The 26,330-nt window shown below is 38.2% G+C and overlaps 1 protein-coding gene across 2 annotated transcripts; it reads left to right on the top strand.

The window, feature by feature from the left end:
• Nucleotides 1–2,466: 2,466 nt before the first annotated feature.
• syt9a (synaptotagmin IXa) lies at nt 2,467–22,782 on the top strand. 2 transcript variants are annotated; one of them, XM_079338791.1, is made up of 7 exons: nt 2,467–3,152; nt 11,099–11,511; nt 12,537–13,092; nt 19,675–19,795; nt 19,922–20,093; nt 20,343–20,472; nt 22,158–22,782. In XM_079338791.1, exons 1-7 carry the CDS (start codon nt 3,021–3,023, stop codon nt 22,224–22,226), a joined length of 1,593 nt encoding a protein of 530 aa, XP_079194917.1. In that variant the 5' UTR covers nt 2,467–3,020; the 3' UTR covers nt 22,227–22,782. The 2 variants fall into 2 exon arrangements, with proteins under 2 accessions (XP_079194917.1, XP_079194916.1); XM_079338790.1 differs by having other exon boundaries at nt 11,016–11,511.
• Nucleotides 22,783–26,330: the final 3,548 nt, after the last annotated feature.

The raw sequence follows: 26,330 nt of genomic DNA, 5'->3' as shown, positions 1-26,330 counted from the left end.
ACTGGTTCCTGAAATGTAAGATTCCAAACATGTGAAAAAAAAAAAAAAACATAGTTCAAGAAAACATGTCCAAAAACAGATCACAAGTAATGTACTCTCCAAGGAAAGGCTGGGCCATTTTTAGTCTTGATGCTGACTGATTTCACTGCTGCCTCTGGCAAACTAAAAAATATGATTGTTTGATCTGTGCTGGCAAAAAATGGGAGTAAGCATGGGTCTGTGTTCAACCCTCTGCAATCTGTTGCTTAGAACAACCGATGTGGAAAGAAAATAACAAATTAGAGGCTCACACACTCCCACAGGGTGCAGTTGTTTGCTCCCTTCCTTTTTTTTCCACCTGGAATGTTGGCGTAATTTTTACACGATTTGCCCTACAATCATTATGCTGATGACACTGTACTTACTCCCTCTCTCTGAATCTCAGGTGTCATCACAAGATGTTGATTAATTCATGTTACATCTCATATCAATCCAAGAAAGACTTTTAGTCTGTCAAATTTCAAGGAAGAAGGCATTACTACCATAACACACATGGAATTAGAAGTAATTATTGATCAAGCCATTGACTGGATTGATTCATTGATCCAAATCATGCTTATTTGGTATCAGACTGGGAGTATAGTATTTCAACCCTGTGCACACAATGAAGATTCCTTCTTTCTTTTCCCTCTCAATTGGACCACCATCCTCAGTATACTTTACCAGAGCTTAGTTAAGCGTCACACAAGTCTTGAAAGCACTTATGATAAAGACATCAATGCATTATAATGTTTGAGGTTATTCTTCATTTGGGCTTTAATGCTCCTGAGTGTTCTTGCTTATGTTGTTGTACACCATCAAGCAAAAGAAAATGTGATATGTGAAATAATGTAGTTAACAATAAAAAAAGGCAGCTAGGAGAGAAGATGAAAATAAAAATAGAGATGAAGGTGGGTAGGTGTAAGAGAAATGCTGGAACATTATAATGGACGATGTGGAGGAGAGCGGGTGACAGAATGAGAGTTGAGCAAAGTAAATGGGTGAAGAGTGCCTTCAATATTATACAGTTGCCATGGACACCAAGGAAGCTGACTTACTACTGAGTGAAGTTTTTTTTTTTTTTTGAATGGGAAACATGCACAGACATGATTACCCCTCAATAGCGCCATCATAACCCTCATCTCCAGCTTGTCTTTCCACTTACAAAACTCCCACATCCTTATCTGTGCAACGACAGCAAATGCTTTTTTAACATGAAAAGCCTGCTAACCAAATTGACATGTTCTCTTGTTTGAAGATTATGTCTTTTAGGATGTCTGCTAGGCTCTCATTATCACAAGGTAGGATAACAGAACACATCATTTGCAAGACAGCACAAAAAACAAGATTAAGGCACACAGGGCACAGCTCATGAGAAGTTGTGTTTATCTTTGATGGCAGGTGACTGCTGGGCTCTTTGTTCTTGGTGGAACAAGCGTGAAAATCACCAACAAACCAATTTAAGTGTTGTCTTTTCATCGCCTCCTCCCTTTCTGTCATTATTTACTTTTCTGGTTGTCCCTTTTGAATTTGCCAGTGCATGTTGGTGATCCTGAATCACTGATACAATAATACAAAGTATTACACAAGGATATTCTTCTTCGAGTTTAAAGACAGTATATGTGAATGACCTTTTCACAGCAACCTCAATCAGGACTTTCTTGACAACTCTTCAACTGGAAAGAGCATTTATATCATTCAAACAATGAAATCTCCCTTTGGATTAGACAGGATTTTGACATTGTTTTGTGCATGTCACCAACTGCTTTTTTTCCATACTTGTGTTTTGTTACAAACAGTCAGGCTATTACTTTGACCACTTAAGTATCATTATATGCTCCCTGCAACCACACAGAGTCTGTGCATTATTGTCTGTATGTCAATCACTGAAATGAAAGTGTAATTGACTGTGTGCCTTTACTGATCGGTCGAGTTAATGCACAACAAGAATTGCAGCACAACAAAGCCAACACTATGAGATATTGGCATTGATTGTCCCCTGAGAAAAATCTGTAGCTGTTAATCATAATTATGCCCTGAGTTCTTCTCAAATGATTTGGTACAATATAAATATAGAGAAAATAAATAAACCCCCTCACTTCTATTCTCTCTGGGTGTTCATTTCTCATAATTTCAGTGTATGGAAAAAAAAAATCATGGATGTCACTGCAGATAAATACATAGCAGCAGATGTCCCTGCAAAAAACGTCATGAAATGCCCCCTGATTTTTTTTTATTTTGGCTCAGTTGAGGAATATCAGGAAAAACAGACATTTAAAATAATTACACTTAACTTGATTTAACATCATTGTAAATGTTCTGAAATATTGTTTTAAATATTTTTTTCTTAAACATTGAACATTTACAGAATGAAACAAGGGACAAACCATGTCGTTCTCTGATTGGCCAATTGCAGCCATATGAGACCACACCACTCTTGTGGGAGAGGATAACTGATCGGCGTTTGCTACAGGTAGTACTGCTCTCTTACCCATATATGTATATAAGTGCATTTCTCCGCATCTTCTCCTAAATTTTAAACCTTACAACACGGAAATTGATTTGGAATTTGGACGAACACGGACTGTCGACATAAAAAAAAACAAGACTTGCTGTAGCAAGAGTCCAGCTCTGAAGCGCGCACACGTTTCAGCACCTTGGTCAGCGCACGGCGCCGCAGTGGATTCAACCGGTGGCTTTCAACCAGATCAGCAGCGTACTGTAAAGGGTTCGTTTGGCTATATGTGACATACCAATCCTGTGACAAACTTCCACTGCTTTCTACATCACTTGAACTCGTTTCCTTTTTCATTACACGGGGCGTCTCTTTCGATTCTATCGTGTGGGTAGGCGTGCCGCTTCATGCGTGGTCTTCTTAAGCAGTGCCGAGCAGCGTGGAATAGGTGACTGTCAGGCAGGCGGAGTGATCCAGTGTGCTGGTGGTGGTGCCTAAGAGACCCTTCATTTCTAAGGATGCTGGAGGGAAATGCCTGGAGACAGAGATGACGAGATTTGTCAAAAGGCACTTGAACTCCTGTCAGATCTTTGTTCGAAGGGAGAAGTGCAAAACGACCACTGCCTGGATTTTATCTACTATTTCCGAGACCTCGCCAGGCCACGCTATACGGATTCAGGTGAGGCATCATGTGCACGCTTGATTGAGGCATTTGAGTGCACTGAAGTAAACATGCATGTGACTTATTTAATATTCTGCGACAAAAAGTGGAAGATTCAATACATTATTTTACGTGCTTGCATAATCAGTGCTTTTGTAGAATGTTGATTGTGCATTTAGCTAAGAAATTATTCACTCTAAGACACGTAATGTCTGCTACGAAAATGCCGCTGCATGACGGAAGCCTTCTCTTAATCCACGGTTTAATGTTTAAATTATTATTCCAAATCACGTAAAGTTGAAATTATGCACGGTTTTGGCGTTAGCGTAACTCTTTACACGTGCAAAAATAGTGATTGTGATGTGAATTCGTGCAATCAATGTGACACATCGTGTACAAGTAGGAGTAAAGGCAGCTCTCACAATGAGTTGTACTTGCCGGTAATGTTGGTGGCTCGCTCGCAGACAGTACCGCATCCTACTTCTTATAAAGTTACCTGATATGTATTTCTTCATCTGAAACCTATAATCAACATATAACATTTCCTAAATGCACATTCTTCTGATCTTTAGAATTAAGGAATGGAGAAAATAACCTATCAAAATGTAACGCCATCATTAAACCATACGTGAAACATGAATGTGACCGCAGAGTCACGTTTCATCTTAATTATCACCAAGGATAACGATCTCCGTTGAAATGGACTCTGTGCACGCGCATGAATGTGATTTAATTTGTGTGAGAGAAGTGTGCACACTGAAGGGAAAAAGCGCGAGATGATGCGGAGGAAGCACAGTAACAGTCCTCCTCATACCCACACCATTCATGAAGTTTGGTTTGCATTTAATGAAAATAAAATTGCGGCACTTGAACGCCATTTCAAGATCCAGACTCCTTTTTTCCCACTCTCTCCTAATGCTCAATCTTTCCTTATATTTTATGACCCCCCCTCTCCCAGCCCTCCCTCTCTCTCTCTCTCTCTCTCTCTCTCTCTCTCTGTCACACACACACACACACACACACACACACACACACTCTCTCTCTCTCTCTCTCTCTCTCTCTCTCTCTCTCATCCATCATCATACCATTCCTGTCTTGTCTGTCAATTTGACAAGTGGAATTGCAAAAGCTGGTTCTGTAGTGAAGTTAGCTGGATGGCTTGCCTACAAGGTTTAATTTCAGTTAGTTGATATGTCAGCTCACATGGCTGCAGCCATAATAGAATGAAAAATGGAGGAGATGAACGATCTAAGGTCAACAACCTTTGACTGATAGTTTAGGTTGGACTTCGAACATGAAAATAATCTTAAACGTTTTAAACTCTAACTTTAAACAAGGATGTAAATTGGTTTAACTTTTCAGCTTTGGCTGTTCATAATCAGGGGATAAACTGAGAATAAGTCAGTGTAGTCATCAAGATTATTTATACTTTCCTCTCTTTCTTCATGTAGCTGACCATTAGAGGTAAAGTTAGAAATGTAAGAGAATGTGTCTAAAAGATACCACTTTAATTTCTTGTATCAAATTAAAGAAAGCCAAAGTTTTGCTTGGCGACTTAAAGCAGTTGGAAATGACTCACCTGTCTCTGTCCAAAATTTAAAAATCTCAAGATGTGGACTAAAGGGTAGCTGGTTGTTTGACTTTTTTTCTGGAGCCTGCTTGGTAACATCATGGCGATGACAACAACGCAAGAAATCACTGGCGCTAATTTATGTTATGTCAATGCAGATTTTATCTGATTTTTATCTGATTTTATGCTTCAAGTACATAATGTTCAGTTGTTAAAGGTAGAGAGGTCGTCATTTAGCACAATTGATACTGTTTATTGGCATTACGCTGTATTGTTTAGCCTCCAAGCCATCTCTGCAATCCTTAAACTATTTCATTTGATTAGAAGTTTAAGTTTTACATTTTCATTTACACAAACTTTATTTAATGTTTATATTATGAGCTAAAGAGGATCGAGTATGATTCTTATCAGAACTATTCATGTGCATAGCACTTGCATAGCAACAGAGCCATTTAATCACATTCCAATAAATACTTGAACCACTTATCACCTACAGAATCATAATAAAGCAAAAACACAACATTGCAGAGGTAGAACTTCCACATTTTGTCTTTTCAGCACTTGTTTGCCTCCTACACTATTCCACCTTTTAAGGTCTTGTTCTCTAAAATTGGTTCTCTCTCTTTGTTGTGATGCAGTCTCTGAATCTTCTAGATGTCTATAGATTCACTCTGACAGGCACTCGGGCAGCCTGCCAAGCCAACTGTAGGCTCAGTGTCCTCATGGCAAGTCCCGAACTTTGTGCGCATCTCTCTCTCAAATTACACATTTTCTGGCATTCACAGAATCTCAGAGCAGAGAGGACAGTTTGTCTGAGTTTTTATGTGAGGTCTTCTCACAACGCCTACAGACATGGAGCCAGTCCTGCATCAGTGCTTGCAGAATTGGGAGATAAGGTCCAAAATGCAGAATCATTTTTGTCAAACTATAATTATCAGATGCCCTATCGCTCTGCGGTTCAGGTCTTGCTATAGCCGCACATATCTGTCACATGAATAGAGCTAATCTGCATTGCCTCATCCACAAGTGCAGTATGTGTTAATCAACCACCCAAACAAAACCTGTCTCACAAACTACAAGTTGAGATGCTGAGCCTGTCCAGGGTGCTGACCCTGCTGCTGAGTACACCATGTCAGTTGTTCACAGTAATATAGGCTCTTGGCTAAATAAACCAAAAAATAAATAGTTTCAAACTATGTTCTTGAACTGTACCTGCGAACAGGTGCCTATGATAAACAAATAACTTAACTGTGCATGTAATTCATTCAGTAAACCTTGTCAGGTACCCATCATGCACATAATGTGTGTTTGCAAACAGACTTCTCGTTCAGAATGATTTACATTTTATAAGAGTTGAGGCAGAAGCTCTGCACTTAGGGCTTCACAGAGAGGTTGAGGTGCCTGCCTTCTGTTTTTACCAATACACTGCTGATGAATAAAACGAAATGTGGGAACACATTCCGACCTTGGTAGTACACAAAAGTAGAATTTGCACTAAAACGTTGTGAGAAGCAAGGCCATGTCTTTGCACCATAAAGGTAGTTATTATTTTGTTTCATGTTGTAAGTTATTTAAAGTGAACGTGAATATGATTTATTGAACATTAAAGCCAGCGAGTCACTGATACTCCTCAGCTTATAGAGTAATTACATAGATGTTGATACTATCCATGCTGTACTGGTGTCATTTCTTTTAAAATCTGGCAGCTTGTGGTAAAGAAGTGACTCACAGCAAAATGGTATAGTTACCCAGAAGGCATCAGTCAGCATCAGAAATGGCATAATTTGACTCCTTCTATGATTAATTAAATTATGCTCATTATATACTAAGTAGCTTTCCTTGAATTTATCGATTCTTTACAAAATCCACAAAATAAAACTTTATTATTAATCACAGATGGACTCATAATTCCTTTGATTTATTACGGAATGCAACTAAATGCCTGTTGCAGAGTCAGCACATAAGTCTGTATCACTACCCTCACGCAGAATGAGGCTCAGCTATTAATAGACATGATCAGGATGATACTGCTTATTGATGCCAAACAATATGTGCATGAGCTTGGAAATTCAAAATTAGATTAACAGGGAGATATTTTTATACAATTCGAATACATTTTATTAAAGTAATCACAAATCAACACAATGAAGTTCAAAACTGTAGTTTTAGGCACATAATCAGAAAGAAAATGATTTGCACTCCCAAAAATACATTGAATTGACAGAAATGTGCTTTACTAAAAGAGCTGGTCTTACAGATGAACAATACATAAACTGTCAGCTGGACAGGTATCTTTACCATCTCCTTCTACAACAGTTTAATCAGGAGAGACAAGTGATCTTAAGAAAATTATTAATTACAATGATAATGTGAACATGTGACTTGACAGAAAGTCTTTGGCGCTTGGACTCTATGGGGTGGATGATAAGTTAGGAGAACGACAATTCTGAGCATCATTAGGATAGATCCCCCCATGGAGTCCAGACCCTGGTGGTGGTGAAGCTGATGACTTGATGAGACTGAGTTGGATGAAGAATTGATGGAAGATGATTCCGTTGCTGAAGATGACGGCGATGGGGAGGTGGTGGGGTGCACGAACACCAGCATGAAGGAACTAGGGTAGATAAAGAATTATTTTTAAAAGGGGGGCGAGCAAAATGATGAGATGCTGAAAATGAGGGAGGAACGCTGTGCCATTGGTTAGATTAGCTCCGCTGACAGCTGATTACCCAAAGACAGCCGAAACTGAAAGCTCGAGAATGATAGCAGAAATGTGATAATGTGAGATAGGGAGAATGAGAAATCAAGGATCACTTATAGTCTTCCTTACTGAACTTACACTAGAGCCTCATTTGTTGATGGATCACACTTTCCTGCAAATAATTATTTCAATAATGGTAAAATTATGAAAAAGTACACAATAATCCAAGTGAATACAGAGGACCATTCAATATAAGGTGTTATGACTAAAAGGGGCAACACAATTAATAGGGAGACAATTCAACAATTATGTGGAACATGTTCACTTTTGAGACATAACCAAGCAATGTGAAACTTTGTAGCCAAAATGTGGGAAATGATCACAAAATAAAGATAATCAAGTCAGCTTTTACCTCAAGCTGCAGGGCGATTTGTGTCAGTTTGCTACATAGAAGCAATAAGGCAATTCATTGTGAGGGAACTGATAGGGTAATATTTCACGATTTCAGTGTGTCTTATTAATATGGCACCGACATGCCTCAATTCATTTGAAAAAAAAAAAAGAAGAGGATTCAACGTGATCATCACTCCCCTGCTTATGTTGTGATAGCAACTGTATTATCCTCCTCCATAAATGCATCACATACATAGTTCAGACAAAGCTGATAGTTGCTGAGTCCGCCAAATCAAGAGGCTGTTGTCTTTTTTTAGAACAATATGCCGTCTTTGTGTTAGTATCCCTCAGCTACAGCTCAGTGGGGAAACACTGTCCATAGTTTTTGGAAGGGACCCATTTAATTTGTTTGACTCAGACCGTTGAAGCCTCATGTAAGCTGAACTTGAATAGCTTTTTTTTGTAAGGAGAATTTGAAGAGGAGGAATGATTACATTCCTCTTGAACATGTAAGCAAAGGCAGAATATAAAAATCCAAGCCAAAGAGGGGGAAAAGTAGGTGATAAACTAAATAAAGAAAAACATTTGAATTATTCAATGTTGCGCTTTAAGCTGCAGTACATGAGAATAAACTAATCTTCTGTCTGATGATGTAACTCACAGGTACATCTATATGAAAAGAAGCAGTCGAGTTTTTATTTCATTAAGATGCAGAGGACATGACATTGCTCATGTGCAGACCTTGTTGGTATAGCATGCCTTAAATCAATAATTGCACACAAGAATAAGAGTTGTAAACTCTAATCAAGAAATACATTTTGTCTATGAATTAAACTCCACTGATAAAGTGAGAGTCTGATATGTTCAATTTACACTGAGCTTGAGGTACAACAAGTCCTCTTAGACTGCTAAGAGGAACTGAGAGAACATATTGGGGAGTAAAGAGTTAAAGGTTCTTATAAATAAGAGGAGGATAGAAAATGCAGTGAGTTCAAAACAAGTAATAGCTTTTTAAAGTTAATTCTAAAGTCTACAGAAAGACAGTGGAGGGAGGCGAGTAGGGGTGATGTGCTTCCGTTTCCATGTATTGTACCTTTTCAAACTCTAGCAGCATGTGACAGTCATGAAAACATACAACATGCTTTGACTAAACATTTTTATTAAGCAATGTTTAACTTATGACTTTTTAAAAATCTGTAGTTCTTATTATTCCTCAGACCCAGAGGCTGTCTTACCCATCAACTAATAAATTCAACATTTATTCATCAGATTCATACCACAGTACTTATTGTTGATCTTTTCTCACAAGCAAAATGTTAAACTGATGACATGTTTCGTAAGTCAGACAGCAATGACTGATATTTTAGTGTAAGTTTTGCACATCAGGACCCAGTTCTGGTGCTAAATAAGTCTTTTGGGATTTGTTTATTGGACTTTAATGTGACTTAATTCATTGGATGGAGATTATTAGGAATTAGTTGAAGGTGACCAATTAACCTCAAACACCATTAAAATCCCTTTTATTAAACATGCACACTGAGTTATGTGGCTAGGGAAGTGGTTTTTTTTAATTGGGATTTTATTCATTATTGAAAGACCTACAAAGGTTTAATTGCTTATCATAGGTATTCCCTCTACTTGCTGCGGATGCATAATTGTTCGACTCATTAAAAAGTAGTCAGATTAAACCTCAGCACAGTTGTGATACAGCAGTTAAAATTGTCTTTAAAAAAAAATCTATTCACCGACTTACTGAGAACCGAGATGATTCAGAAAGCCCTTGATGAATCTGTTGGTTCACACCTTCCCTCCCTTTCCATTGCGACTCACACACCCTGTGCTTGCGTAAACAGATGTACTACAGGAATATCCAGTGTCATGTTAGTAAACAATAAACTCTTATCTGACAGACTTTAGGTGTGGTGGAATAATCCTATAAACATTTCTATATTCCCATAGCTGGTGCTTCGGCTATCAACCAAATATACATTAAAATATAAATATGAGCGATAAGCCTGTTGGGTTTTGTAACATGTCTATGTAAAAACAGAAGTAATCAAACTCAAGTCATGTCTGTTCATTCAGTACGTAGAGCTTAAATCAGCTCTTTGGGAAAAAGGAAACTTTTTTTTTTTTTGTTTTTTTTTTGTTAACCATTTATTGTTTGGTTGTTAGCTTTTCTCACAAGGAGTATTTCTGTTGGAAGAAAATGATTAAGATAAACAACTGTAATGTGACAGGAGTAAAACAGGGTGACTTTGATTTGGTACCGGTCATGATACACTCACTACAGGTTGGATGATACAACTTCCAAATGTGGTTGCATTCATATGAAATCTTATGTCTAGAGTAAAAGTCAATGGCAAGACATGGTTCAGTCAGTGCTGTAAATTCTCTGTTGTCTTTTTTTTAACCTATTAGCTAATCATGCCCTGTAAATATAAAGTGTTCCAAACAACATTTCCTCCTGCTTTCTGTTAACAGGCTGATCTTCTGTCAAGTGAAACACTTATGTTAACATACTGACTTATGTTGATTAAAGTTTAAGTTACATGCACATACTTGAGCAGAGTGTGGCAAAGTTTTTAAGAAAAATATGAAACACATGAAATCTGGCAGAGACTGAGAAAACGGTTGTATCAAATATGTCTTAAGTGTAGCACTTCTCATTGAATTAGTTTCTCTGGTTTTCTCTTGATCCAGCTTGAAAAGCATGAGAAGTTTCTTCTTCTTATTTTTTTTGTTTGGTCAGTTTCAGATGTGTTTAGGTTTACTTTATAAATACATTTTACTTTTACATATTACAATGACGAGGAAAAAAACTGTTAGGTAGGTTGAATCTGTAGCTCATTTGTGTTAAAAAATAAAGTAGGCCAAGAGTAGTAGTACTACATTAAAATGTGAAGGTCCTTCATTCAAAGTACGTTAGCATTTTTGTCATTTAAAGTTAAAGCAGCAAAGTTACTGTACCGTAAAAAGTTTCCTTTGAGTGCTTTAAAAATGTTAATTACGTATTTACTATTGTTTTAATAATTTAAGAAATCCAATACCCACAAGTGATGAAATGTTTGTAATTGGGTTTTTTCTGCACATATTGCTGAACAAAAAGTTAAAATGAAATATATGAATATGTGTAAGATATAAGCTATTCCACAAAGCCAAAACTGAATTGAAATTCCTCTCAGTGTCTGATTTGCTTCTATTGTCGTCCGCCCAGATATATCCGTGAGTTTGTTGTCACTGGTAGTGACTGCCTGTGGCCTTGCCCTGTTTGGGGTCTCCCTCTTTGTCTCCTGGAAGCTCTGTTGGATACCATGGAGGGAACGTGGGCTCTCTCCCACCACCAAGGAACCCCATGGGCACCTAAACCCTGCCATGAGCCTTTTACCCTCGCAGCCAGCCCCCAGGCAGCCAGTTTACACAGCCGTGGACCCCCCGCCACACAACCGCCGTGAGTCTTCCCAATGTTCCATCACCAGAGAACCCACTCTTGTGGCATCTGAAGTATCCGTGGAGGGCCCAGTGACTCCTTTATCACCACCACCTGTGGCCATGGCCCCACCAGAGGCAGCTATGAAGATCAGTCACACATCTCCAGACATCCCGTTGGAGGCCCAGAGTAAAAACCGGGAAAATGGGGTTCACACCAACCCTCGGATGCAGAGACAGACCACTGAACCTCCACCCTCTGGTCACTGCATGTCTGAAATTGGGTTAGTACAATCTTTTTCCGTCATTAGTTTTCTTAGTCTGGACTACTTCAATCAATTAACCATTATTTATTTAGCACCATTTCATAACAACTATTATCTTGAGACGCTTTACAAAAGAGCATGTGGAATAATATGTAGGCAGAAAGTCTCGAGTTCTCGCATTCCAGTTGTTCACACTTCCTTGCTGCTAATGTGATGTCGGAGCAGGCCCTGCATGACTGTGCTTGACCTTTCCCTGACATCATTGGCAATTGTGCCAATGTCTTGCATGATGCAATGGTTTTACAAAGGCAACTGTGGTACTTTTAAGATTAAGGAAAGGCGATGGTTATAGTCCGTTTAACAAAAACTCTGCCATCCTTACTTATCCTGGACAAATACAGTAATATCCAGACAGTACCAGGAGGGCCTGCATTTAAGAAGTTAAATGTCTAAAAAAAACAAAAAAAACGCCCTATCCACTAAACAAACTTTAACATGCCAGGCCCTTACTACAAAATCTGTTCAATGTCAAAATGAGCCAATGTGTGAACACAAAATACAACTGTCAGTGCCATTCAGTGAGCAAGTGTCTGGTTTGACAACTCTAATTACATAAGTCCTTACTTGTTGTAGTGATGTAATTTTAATAACAGTCACCATAATTGAAGAGTATGTCCACTACATCCAGCCTATCCTTTCATACAATCTTTCACACCAAATGATTGATTGATTATGTAGGGTCAGGGTACAGAATAGGTAGAGTAACTTAAACACTCAGTTAACATCTTTTAACTGCAAACTTAAATTGCATGTATGTGATAGAACAGGCACCCTGACCTAATGCACTGCTTGTCAGACAAATTCAACATTTAACTACAATATCCATTCCCGACTTTCTCTTATTCCATTGGCCCATAATGCTGACACAGGGCATAAATCATGGGAAAGACTCTTCCACAATGGATGTAAATACCTAATGACTTTTCAAATTCAGCATGCAGATTTTTATTGAGACGTGTTTTGTTGATTTCTCCTGCCCATAGACAAGGGACCATCCGCAGGCATATGAACCTGTCCAATCCAGACTTTAACGTGGCCCAGTTCCAAAGGCAGGACTCTCTCACTGGAATGGGGCTGGGCCTGGGTCGTCTGAAACCTGAGCTCTACAAACAGCGCTCACTTGAAGGAGACGAAGGAAGTCGCAGAGGCGGGGGCTGTGGGCGCCTACACTTCATCCTCAAATTTGACTGTGACCTTGAACAGTTAATAGTTAAGATTCACAAAGCGGAGGAACTCCCAGCCAAGGACTTTTCTGGAACCTCTGACCCTTATGTCAAGATCTACCTGTTACCCGATCGTATGACCAAGCACCAGACCAAGGTGCACCGCAAGACGCTGAACCCTGTGTTTGATGAGGTCTTCTTGTTTCCTGTGGCGTACTCTGAGCTTCCCACACGTAAGCTGCACTTCAGTGTCTATGACTTCGACCGATTTTCACGCCATGACATTATTGGTCAAGTCGTTGTGGACAACTTCCTGGACTTGGCAGATTTCCCCAGGGAAACAAAGCTTTGCCGGGAAATTCAGTACATGTCCACGGTGAGTCAGCACTTCTAATCAAATTATGTCATGTTCACAAGGATAAGAATATTTTGCATTATGTGTTAAATATGACCATGAAAGGCCATTTTATTATAAGGTAGTAAATATTAAGGTTACATCAAGTCTGAAATTGTTATTTTATAGCAAGGTTTTTATTAAGTTAGTAATGGCATCTTTGATTACTTCACAGAATATCTAACAGTATAAACAGTTTTTTATGAACACATTGAGCTGTCAACGCTGAATATATGAGTGAATTTGCCTGTTAGGGTAAATAGGTTTCATTTAGAGGGCAAATGTTTTTTTCTGGCCCTAACGATGACATGTACTGTATGTTAACTGGATTGGTTTATTTCTTTTACATTGTTTGTTGATCATCATTTTTAGTATTTTATATGTGCCCTCTATTTAGAAGCTTTTGTTGAAATTAACTAAATGAAAAAACTGCAGAAGCAGGCTAAGGGTAGTGGATTTATTTAGATGAAAACAATGTTTCATAAAATCCTCACCCTTGAGAATAACTTTTTTTCACTGTAACTGCAGGCTGACAGTGGATTTATGATTAAGAAACACATTTTCAACATCTAACACTACTTATCTAAATTTAGTGCCTCCTACTGGGACCACCCCTTTTTAATCATATGTAAATTAAATCCATGGTAAGACTGACTAAAGGTCAACAGTATTTTAATCTCATTGCCTTGCTACTTTATTGAATGTGTTTGTGCATGTGTAGATGCTCCTTTTTACCTATCTTTGTGAAAAAGATTGTTCCATCCAAGTAATGGGGACATCTTGCAGAGTAAGGACATATTTATGGTTAGATCCTTTATTATGCTATCATTGTGAGGGTACATTTTGTCTTTGTGTGTGTGCATGTGTTTGTTGTGCTCTTGTACATATATCCTTGTGAGGACCATTGTGCGCTTTTCTTCCAGGCTATGATGGTATCTTACAAAGAGAGAACATATATAATGTCAGACCATATATTATGATTGAAGGGGGTTCCTCACAGTGCTAGTTTGGAGGCATATATACACCAGCATGTATATGCCTCTGCAATAATGGAGTGTAATGGAGGTAATATTCTTTAAGTGATTGCTTTATTGATAGGAATCTCAGTGTGTCAGCCTAAAGGTATACTTCACCCATTTGCATTGAGCTTTGTGTAATTAGTACCTTGTTTACCTGGTAATATTTTTGAATGGTCGTGCATCCCGCCCTCATTTTCCTGTGAGATGGGAAAGTTCTGTATTTCTTGTTTGAAAAGGAACCTCTGATGAGGCAAAATTTGTCATTTTGCCTCCGGAAGCTGCTTTGGTTAGAGGGGTTGAAACTACTGTCCTAGTTCCTCATGTTTTCAAACTAACTGAAGCTACAGATCTTTACAGATCAGCAGGTGGGATCTTTGTGTCAGAATATAAAAGCAACATCTGTCATCTTGCTCAAAAGCTATGCTAACAGCCTCTGTGGAGAGCTGAGAAGAACCAAGAGTTTGCGAAAAAAAAGTATGTTTCAACGTCCAACTGATATGAATGAAGGGGATTTTGAATGTCTTGTGCTCAAATTGGATGTTCGTGGTTATCTCTGCGAGTAATATACATGTAGAGCGATGAGCAGTTGAGGCACATGGGGTACAGGGAGGCGGCTGTCACCAACAGGTAAAAGGAGGAGGAGATGACTGTATAGAGCACCCTAGCTTGAGTGGGAGTGGCCTGCTTTGCTGAGCATCCTCAGAGTTGTTGTTTTTCATCCACATAAGCCAAAAAGACACTTTCTGATACTTCATTTATGATCCATTTTTAATACAGAGTAATGACTCACAGGTGAAGTATCCCTTTAATTAATGATCTGTAATGATCTCATTCACCACTAATTGCTAAACTGGCATAAATTATACTTATTGCCATTGATTTCCCCTGACTTCTCCTTTTTATCCCTGAGAGGTCAGTAAAATAATGGCTATAAAAAAATATTTTTATATGATGGGTTAACTCCAAGCTTTTGGGTATATCTTGTACCTTATGTTATAACATTTCCCTCTCAGGTCTCGGTTTAAACGTAAAAATATGGCTTAAAGTCGGACAAGCTGGATATCAAACAGCTAACAAACTAATAGATTTAGACAAACATACTTTAGATTTTAAGTAATCTCGCTTTTTGATTGTTCATAGAACAGATGTCCTGAACCGAGTGAGAAAACTTAAGTTAAAATGTTCTTTTTCTTAAAAAACAAACAAAAAAAACACTTACAGAACGAGGCAACGTAAGGGCAACACTTACATTGCCTCAAACACTTACTGTATAAGCGAAGGATTTTCTAACTCAGCTGGTGTCTAGGTCTCCTGCAGCTCTGTTCCTGACTGCTTATGCAAACGACTTTTCTGCAAGCCGCCATTTCAGTGGAATGAGCGTTGTCCCATAATAACATGAAAATGTGTGCATTACTCATCCACCTGTCAATCTCAGATAAATATAGCCATGCACTATAGTAAATCTGTACTTCCATTTTAATCTGAGAAACAGACCTGTTTAACTTTAAACTGATGAACACATTTTATTACTTTGGCCTGTGTACGAGAGCTGCATAATGATTTTCATATTCACTTTCTTAGCAATTCATGCTTTTTTTCAGAATGACTGCCCTTGTGTTTGATGTTTGACAGATAATGGTATTCATTTACTATAGAGCAGAAATACATCTTTATGGCAGCTGCTGAAAATATTTTTGAACTGATAAAATTCTGTGACAGCCATGTGCACAAGAAGGACACGCTTTGGATAAATCTAAAAATCTGATATAAAATCCAGCCCTTGAAAATAAGGAATAATAACTAGCCCAAGGACATATTCTTTTATTTCTTTCTATCAGGTATCTATCTTCTGCAGGACTGCAAATCACTAGCACACCTTCTCCTGCCATAAGCCAGAAGCAAGTGGTTTGGGCACTACACTGGTTACGATGCCTTGTTGACAAAGTATTCCCTTTTACTGATACAAATGTGTCTTATGCATTTTATTCTATGATGGAAAAACACAGAGGATCACACTTGGCTACACACCTTGCAATGTTTCATTGTGCAAGACATGCAAAATGCTTCTGACAAGACCCACAGAAAATACAATATAGGATGTTGCTGACATTCTTTTGTTTTAAACGCCCCCAAGAATTGGATTTAAGGCATAATAAACTTTACAGAAAAGTAATAAAGGTGGATACTAGCTTCATTCCTTGTGTGTCAGACCAACTGTAAGAAGAACACTAATTCATACATGTATAAGGAAGCCCACAAAGGGACCTGTAAGGCAATAACAGATATTTGCTGAAGCTTGACAAGAAACAAAGCACTGTAAAAGCAGTTGGTTATGACCACCCAGACAACTAAGAAGAGAAAGCCTTTGGGCTTAGTTGAACCAAGCTTTAATGGCAGGGTAGGTAATTTTCAAAAACTAGCTTGATTTTGAAAGTAGCATCCTCTCCGTTATCCATATTTTAGCTTTTATGCATCTTTGCTTTGAAGATCACCCAATAACATTTGTGCCTTAAATCTGATTAATAAAAATGACCTTTAATCATCCATGATCATTCAAATCTACAGAGGAGGCCAAAGGTAATCAAAAATGTAACTTTATTTACTGCTAATCCATTACCTTCAATATCGGTTGACTATACAATTCACTTCTAAATTTATGACACTCTGACCCTTTGACTGACACCTCATTTGACCAATTGGGACCTTCCATTCACTGTACCTATACTATAGCCAATGAGTGCCTTTGTAGAAATGGGGAATAGAGAAGTTTTAACATCTCTCACAGATTTTCGTTCTCTCCCATCCATGTCCAGCCACACACATGATACAGACATACAAGTTGAAAAAAGGGATCATAACGGTTCGTCTGTTGAGGGTTGATTACCAAAAAGCAGACGTGATTTAATTTTTCTTTTCTTACTAATATGTGACTTACATGTTGAGCTCAAAGTCAGTGGGATGTTGTGTATCTGCTTATTTTGAAGGGCGCTGATGTAACAAATATCAGCTTGCCAACGTGTTAAATACAGATCACCTCAAACAATGTGCTGTAGACCAATAACAGCTTCCTACTCATGGGCTTGAAAATATTGAGGGCATGAATCTTTCTATTTATTTCTCTCTCTCTCTTTTTTGAAACTTGGATCGCTGGTTTTTTAACTCTGTCCTTAAGTCAAAGATTAGTTTACTTTGTAGGTTTGGGATTTAACAATCTACACTGAGTGTGCAACAAACTGCCATCTAGTTAAAAAGTCATGTGCTGAAACTTTTTTCTGATGCCAGGGTGAGGTAGTGAAAATATACAAACATATGGACTACAACTTAAGTTTCTTTTTTTTATTTAAACCAGGCTTTAAACACAGCATAAAAGATTAGAGCTTGAATAGTTGCAACACATAAGAAGGGTAATGATCCTACCTCTTTTGTGTTAATATTTGACTGCTAGTAAGTCATGACCTTCTGCTGTGTGCGGTCAGTACCATGGGGAATGGCCGGACAAGCACATGTATAATTCAGCACATCTCTGCCATTAGAGTGGTCAAACCAGAGTTGTAGGAAGACAAACACCCGTATGACGCACAACACTGGAATATATAGTACACAAACACTGACTCTAATGCTGGTGTGATTAAAAACCAACATTATGTTTAAAAGGGACGCTAGAAAAGACTTGAGGCATCAAGACAGTGTTTGCTTATGTGAACCTGATAAGAAATCAACAATCTAACTGTCTCTTATTAAAAGGCCTGTTTTTATTCACCACTAGTTTTTTTTGTACTTAATTTATAGAAAATACGCAAAATTTTGAGAGACACTGACAGTGTGTGGGGAAGATATGCTGAAAAATGACTTATAATAATGAAAATGAAATAATTTTTTGGCCATTATTTAAGAGAAAGACTGATGAGGAACATTGATATTGTTATGGATATTTTTCTCGTCATGTTATTTTTTAGGGGGGAGGCCAATCTGTCTACTTTGTGTTATTAATCGGCAAAAAATATCACCCTGTTAGGTAGAATGTAATGCGACAGGTTGACAGCTGGTGATAGGAACCAGAGATTTACAGTATCTGGAGTGCTCTATTCTCACACGTTTCAGTTTTTCCACACAGCTCTCTCTCGCTGTCTCTCACAAACATACACGCACACACACACACACACACACACACACACACACACAGACTCTTACACTTGCACAAAAATGCTTATTCTCATGTATTTGCACACATGCCCCAAATTATCCCCTCAGTCTTTTGACACCAGTTCAGGTGTAGGACATTTTCTGTCAAACAGTGTTTTTTCATAATCAGGGAATTTATCAACTTCTTGGAGTGAAAAGCTTATCATTAAGTAATGCTTGCCAGTGGGCCTGTCCATACGGTTTACCAGATTTGACTTGTTAAACTGAAAATATATATTTTTTTTATTTTTTTACTAAATCATAACAAACATTGTTCATACATTAGTCTGGTTCATCCTTTGCTTTTATTCAACATTTTCCTTAATTCATATCTGTGATCAGAGACCTGCAGTGTGCCTTTTTGACTTCCAGGCATTAAATACTGTTAGTTGCTTGTCAGAGATTCTGAAGCAAGGCAAAAATCTACTGGCTCCCTTTGGTAATTTTTTTTTTTTTTTTAAATCACTCAATAAAACTCAAACAACCAAGATGAATGACCCCATAGGACAGTATCTAAGTGTAAGTCGGCTGCAGATTTCTTGGTGTAGGCTTTCCGCAAAACAGTCAATAGTGTCATCGTGTATGAGACACTTAAGGCCTGCAGCAAAATGTAAATGTCATAGGCCATTGATCTCTCCTGCTGGCAGACAGCCAATATATCTGTTTGTCTTTCTGTTATAAGACAAAAGTTACTGTATCCTTCTTCATTTTACTTTAAATGTACTTCTGTTCGCATATGACAGACTTATTCAAAAGTAAGCTTGTTCAGAATTGAGGCCCATTTCAAGATGGAAGAAATTATACATGGTTATTATTATTAATGAACCACTTGTCTCTTTTCCCACACAGTCAGCCTTCCTTTGACAAATGTTTGCACTAAAAGTTATTAGCAGATGGCACCTGACTCCAAAGACCAACACAACCTTTTGAAATACCATCCGATCGGCAAACGACTCTACTGTTGGAGTTGTTGTCTTCAGCAGACACGTTTGTGTGCTTTCCTGGTTCTCACATGTTTGAGTTATTTTAGGAGCAAGTGATAAGAGAGCTTCTGCCTCTGCAGCTGAACAGAAGTCACCACATTGGCTGAATTGTGGGAGGCTTTTATCTGTGCAATGTGACAGAATAGATTTTTCCCTAGCAGAAACATGGTTAAACTGTGTAACCAAATGTCAGCTGGCCATGCCATTCTTTCTTATACCCTCAGCTGCAGAAGTGACAAGTTGTCCTAGAAATAATCTCCTTACTGTCCAAACTGTATAAAAAACAGAATCTTGCATGATAAAAATAACAAGCCTGGTAATAACAAGACTGGTGGTTGCTGCTGTTGATTGCTCATGCTATGTTTTGTGTCATCTTGCAGGATAATGTGGACCTCGGGGATCTTATGTTTTCGCTCTGTTACCTGCCCACTGCAGGAAGATTAACCATCACCATGATAAAGGCTCGCAATCTCAAAGCCATGGATATCACTGGAGCTTCTGGTAATGTAAAATGCACATTACCAAAGTATCTCTAGAAGAGGTTTCTGTATAATCACAAACACTTGCTTGCTTGTACTCATTGAAAATAAATGTGTGGTGGCCATTTTGTTTCTCACACTTTCCTAGATCCTTATGTGAAGGTTTCGCTAATGTGTGACGGGCGCAGACTGAAGAAGAGGAAGACATCAACTAAGCGGAACACTTTGAACCCCATCTATAATGAGGCCATTGTCTTTGATGTCCCTCCAGAAAATATAGAGCAAATCAGCCTGCTGATTGCAGTGATGGACTATGACCGGTTAGAAGCTTTAAAAGTCTTTAAAGGAGTCATTACGTATTGTTAATGATCTTTGGCAAATTTCATTTTCAAAAATTATTTTACTGCATGACAAAAAAAAAAAAAAAAAAACATTTTAAAAGCGCAATATAATAATTTAACTTGGCTTCGGTCACATAAATTGGCCGGTTCATATGTATTGTATCATTTTATTTTAATACAGTCAGTCCTGCTCACATGATTTCCCTCTCTCCCTCCGTGCGCCCACAGTGTAGGCCATAATGAGGTCATTGGTGTGTGTCGAGTTGGCAACGATGCAGACAACCTCGGCCGAGACCACTGGAGTGAAATGCTCACATATCCTCGAAAACCTGTCGCCCACTGGCATCCTCTTGTTGAGGTGAGATCTCTCTACTGTGACATGTGTTTTCATGCAGGCATGACAACTGACCTGATTCCAAACAAGGATGCACATTTTTGCTTGTACAAAACAGATTTTTTTTTCTAAGGCTGTCAAACAGTTATGTCGCTCCGACAAGGAAGGAAAGTAAGGAACCTCAAACAGTTACCAAGCGAACAGCATAAAGAATGAAGTATAGATAGTTAGAGTCAGATTTATAGAGTCAGACTTTGATTTGAAAGGTAGTGTGGTAAAAACATAAAGTAAAAATGTTTAAAAAGATACAGAGAAATAAATTGACAGCTGGAAAAACATGAAAACCCCACTCAGAAAAATATATATTAAGACAATCAAGATATTCTACAGCTAATAAAATAATAATGCCATGGCTTATTAGGAAAAAAAGTGTATTAATAAATTAGTGATCAAGCTTATCACTGCCTAGTCATAACTGTACAGTGGACTCATTAGTATTCACTGACAACAGTGTGTTGTTACAATGAGACTGTGAAATTATGTTTGCTCAGTGCTAACAGAGAAATGGTTGTGAGCCTTCTCTTGATGGAAGATATTTTAGACCTTTTAGATTCATTACAGCCAAACATTATGGATACTTCCGTATCAGGGCACTTTTATTTTCATTGTATAGTCATCTTCACCGGAGGAAAAGTGAGTCCCTAAAAGAAAAGAAAAAGGAAAAAAAACAACATTTTGCATTGGGTGATGCCGTTTTGTTTCCAGAAAGTACAATTTTGGATCTGATGATAGGAAATAAACCTGCCAATCTCAGAAGTGATTCAGCCAAAGTATGTGTGGGTACATGTGGTTCCAGACGGAAGCAGCTTTCTGTGGGCAGTTCACCTTTTTAAATTTGTTTGGCATACCATACTAAATAAAGCAATGTGATAGTACAATTCTAACCATGGAAAATCTTCAGATCCACTCACCAAGATCCTGACAGCAAAGAAGTGAAAGTCCCATTGAGAAGTTGAAGGGTGGTCGCTCTGACCTGTCCACTCAGCCTTGAAAAATAACTTTATTTCATGTCTTTGTGAACACATCAAACTGTGCCTGAAAAACACAAAGAGACACTGAGAGTCAAAGGAAACTGAAAATGAAGCTTGTTATTTTTCCTCCAGAAGATATTGTAGTTTAAAGCACCTAAAAATCTTCATCAGCAATATAAGAAACCACTTTTGTTGTTTACTTCCTCTCAATTAAATTCAAAGTTGTTCTGGTTTCACATTCATATGAATTTTTATTCATACCCTTTATCATTCCCAAAACTGCTGCCTTAACATGCTAATAGGTTTATTTCCATGTTTGTTTGCCAAGTTAGTCACTTTGTCTGTGAAGATTTTGTCTTAATACTTCCAGTGGGAAATATAAAGAGTCACGGTGGTGCGGTCTGTTTTATAAACTGAGAGAATACATTAATAAGCTGACGTTACAGAGACGAAAAGTTAAATGTAAGAAACAAACTGTTGTGTCAGTGCCTGATTCATATCTCTGTAGGTGGTACTTTAAGCACATTTGTTCAGAGGTTTCTAAATGAAAAGCTGGCCTTCTGAAAAATTTGGCTCTGGCTTTGTTTTTAAATGATTCTGCATCTGTTAATGCGTCTGTATTAGAGATTTCCTTATGCACAGACTTAACATTTATTTTCGCTTGACATTTCTCTACAGTACCAGGGGAACACAGGTAGTAGCCAGGGAGGATCCTGTAATTCTCTGAAGACGCCTCCTTCTCCGTAGCCTTGAGCAACAATTCACATAAGGACACCAGTCAACCTGAAGCCTCGGCTGTACCATTGGACAACTGTGCTGCTGAGCACTGCACAACATACAACATCAGTAATCTAAACTGAAAAACACAGACACAAACTGGAACAGCTGCATGTTGAATGACCGCAAAGTATGTGGATGGATGTTTTCTTTTTTTATGATGTTCCATAAGAAACACAGCAGGCATATACAGACATTTTAAGTCTGTGCTATCCCTCGGGTTTCTACAGTAGTAACTGTTTTTTACATCGTCTTGTTACTTGTTTTAATGAGATGACTGTATTTGCACAGTGTACTTAACAACCAGTTGAACTGCCATACTGTTTTGAATTTGGTGGTGAATTGGTGCATGATGTCATGGTTTGATGAGATTTCTTCTCCTCATTTGTTTGTTTCTGATTCTATTTTTGGGAAAACGACGTGTTGTTCTGTCAGTTGATGTGAAGTGACGGTTAACTTCTAGGAGAAATATCTGTAAGCAAGATATGTTGAATGTTATCTAATAAATATTATCCCATAAAAACAACCACTGTTTATTTGTGTCAGTTCAATTTTTAATCTATTTTTAGGAAAAAATAATGAAACCCCCCCCACAGCCTTACTTTCCTAGTTCTTCAATAAGGGCAACTAGAAAATCTGTTTGGAATATAAATAAATATGCTCTGTAAACAGTTTTAAAACAATTACATTGTGTGAAAGTTGTTGTTTATTTTTTAGCATGGCATTTCAACTACAAAAGATTAGTGCACAAGGCAGCCAAGTTAGTTTCAGAAAATGGCTAGAAAGGGTGCTTGTGTAAGAAGATTAAGAATGACTGCAGGCATGGCTCAGTGATACAACTTTGCCAATTTTGCAACTACAGTAATGCTTTTAACGAAAAAGAACACTTTGAAATTATAAAAGAAAATGTGTCATGGCTGTTTTGCAAACATCCCCTTCAGGTGAAAAATCAATTTAACTTCATGACATGCACTGGATCTGAAACACTTTTATAATGGAGCTAATAATTTGGAAAGCTGTTGGTGAGCAGTGAACTGTGGTATCTAAAATGGGCCTGTAATTCATAGATGAGTTCTCATTTAATCCAATTAAGAACAGTCAGTTGTGCTTCTGTTGTGTTACATTTAGACTTCTCCTGTTCCAGTTGTTTTATGCTGCTTGAAGACACAGCCATGGTAGAGAGTGACAGGGACATTACATTTCACAGCCGCAATACAATGTATCTCCTTTAATATTACAGGCACGTGCTTCAGGCTACATACAGTAACATGTTTGCTGTATTAATGGACATAATCCTAAGAACAATTGTATTTTCCAAACACCAGAAGCAAAATACCTTAAAATACATGAAGACATTGTCCATGGCCTCTCATCAAAATATTACCGCTAAACAGTATATAAACAAATACAGCCTAGCCCTTTTACATTGTAGGAGACATTTTATATTTAATGTGTTGAATATACAGTAGGTTAAACCAACTACTGTAACAATTGGGACAAGGTTTCCCCTGTTTATTATGGCATTTGTATTGTTATATTAGCATAGAAATGTGAAGACCCAGACAAAAAATAGACAAGGAAATCATAAAAGATGAACAGTGGCGAACCAAGAAGACACACATCACAGGGGGAATTCCAAGAATTAAAAGATGTCTAGGTCTTGTCAAGCCCGCTATCAGGTCAAATAATGTATATCCCTAAAGGTGGAACTAATAAGCACTCTATAAATGTTGAATTCATGTGATAGCCAATTCCACCACACGCTCTATCATTTCTGTATTTGCTGGAACAGAAGCAGTATAACACATCATATAACATAATTAAGAAATCCAGGAGGACTGCTGTAAGTCATTTAAGAGATATCTGTGACATGCCTGTTTCCTCAAAAATTCTGAAATATTCACCTGCATAAGGATCTTAAAATATTACATTACATTTTTTTTATTTAAGCTGTTTATTTGAGACTATTATTGATGTCATATTTTCAGTACGATCAAACCTTCGCACTAAAAGCTTTCATGGTGCCCATTTTAAAGCGAGTGTCAATACTGAGTCAGACCCCTCTTTAAAATCAAGACAGCAGGCAGTCTTTTGGGAACGACAATTAGTGTCCATTCAACCAAATGATCTTTTGGAAGGTCAGGCACTGATATTCAATGAGAGGACCTTGTGGTTTTTAATTCCTCCCAAAGGTATTGAGCAGGCCTGAGAGCAGAGATATCTGCGGGTCAATGAAGCTCCTCCACATCAAAAACACATGTAAAGGTAAACCAATGGTCGCCTCTCCATTGGTTTACCTTTAAGGGTACTTTTATGCATTTGTAAATTTGTATTGAAGAAAAAATAACAAGAAAAGCATGACATGGGAGTTTTCTCTTCCTGTGTTTATGTGCTTTATGGACTTGTAGAGGTGTGTCCCTTGAGGATCATTTGGGGCACTTCAGGGATATGGGGTATGAGGCTTGTTGCTGCAGCCCATCTGGTCCCTGTAAGATGAAATTCTTAGCTACATCTACATCCTTTTGCATCATCAGAATCGATCCAGTTGTTTCTCAGGGTCTCTTTCACGAGAAAAGGCATGTGCCTGTGCAGCATGCATGTGTACTGGAGTTCAGGCATCTGATTTGAATGCCCTCACAGCTCCTACCTTTGGAGTTTTGAAGGGCATTTCCAACGTGGAAGATACCAAGGGGTAGACCCAGAGCTTGCTGAAGGGATATCCCATCCGGCTTTAAAATCCCCCATAAGGAGCTGGAAATTTGCTGGGGAAAGGGATTTCTAGGTCAACTTGCTTAACATGCTGCCTCCATGACCTGACTCAAGTAAAAGGGATGGATAAAAATTAAAAAACATGTCTACTGATGTAACATGGGAAATATGTTTGAAAGACATTCATCAGCCTGTTTCTATCCAGGATATTATGGTTGTATTCAATAGTTACGGTATGTCATTTAAGTTAGGCAAACACAATGCTACTTCTTTGCCACTTTATATATATCTCTGGACACTGCAATGTTAGATCCGTCAATTCATACAAAGTTTTGCCATCAACACTGTTATGGTATGGCTGTTTTGACGTTGTTTGGTACCAGATCAATAATGCAGTTCAAGGTTCTCCCATAGTGCCTTCATGACAGGAAGAAATCTGGTTAATCACTATGACCTTGTCCACTTGTTCTTTCTCTGATTGCACCTCACCCCGTGTCAGCATCATCACGCAGCATAATATAATCTAAGAGAGATAGAGAGAGCTTAAAGGAGAGGGTGGGTGTGGGATGTCATTGCAGAGACAGAGGTGTGTGGGTAGCTTGTTAGTGGGTGCTGTATATGACACATTTCTGGTAGGCTGTACAACTGTGATCATGCCAGGCTGATGGAAACACAAAAGAGTAGACGTGATCTTTTCACACATTCTTATACACACACATTCATCTTTGTGATATAATTATCTGTCTGACTTTCACTCTATTCTGAAGAGCGTGTTGGTTGATAATTCAGAAAGGATTTTTTTGTGCAACAACTTTTTGCCATTGCCTATTTTGCTGATTCTAGATTGCGTTTAGAAACTATGCAGAAAGTGTTCTGGTGCCTGTTTGTAGTCTGAGTATTATTGAGTACCGGTACCAGATGGCAGTTCCGTCAAGAGCCCGTCTGCTGAAGGGAAGTTTTTGTCTTGCCACGCTGTGACGGATTAAGCTGGGCTCTTGTAATATAGCAATATAGTGAGGTCTTTTACCTGCTTTTTGTAAACATAACGATGATCATGGTCTGTTTACCTGTACTCTTGTAATGTTAACAGACAAACAGTAAGGTCCTCTACCTACTTCTGTAAAGTATCTTGAGATAACACCTGTTATGAATTGACGCTATACAAATAAAGATTGATTGTTAGGCTACTGTATGTTGTCGCAGACCAAGCCTTTGTGTTACAATGTTGTTTCAAAACGAGACTCGATTGTTGTTGTTTCCACTTGGAGTCTCATTTGTAAACCCTCAGGAGCATTTCATGCTTTACTGGAGTCCATTTGGCCTATAACTCAAGTTTCATGAATTTGTCCAAAGGGCTCAACTGAC

The sequence above is a fragment of the Symphodus melops genome (genome assembly GCF_947650265.1).
Source record: "Symphodus melops genome assembly, chromosome: 3".
In the NCBI taxonomy this organism is placed as follows: domain Eukaryota; kingdom Metazoa; phylum Chordata; class Actinopteri; order Labriformes; family Labridae; genus Symphodus; species Symphodus melops.
The sequence above is the reverse complement of the archived record's forward strand: the minus strand, read 5'-3'. Positions and strand labels throughout refer to the sequence as shown.

Excerpts from the sequence above, each read along its gene's own strand:
- syt9a (XM_079338790.1), top strand. The coding sequence starts at position 3,005 with ATGCCTGGAGACAGAGATGACGAGATTTGTCAAAAGGCACTTGAACTC. Across the intron at positions 19,796-19,921 it reads GGATATCACTGGAGCTTCTG|ATCCTTATGTGAAGGTTTCG; the intron begins GTAATGTAAAAT and ends ACACTTTCCTAG. Across the intron at positions 20,473-22,157 it reads ACTGGCATCCTCTTGTTGAG|TACCAGGGGAACACAGGTAG; the intron begins GTGAGATCTCTC and ends ATTTCTCTACAG.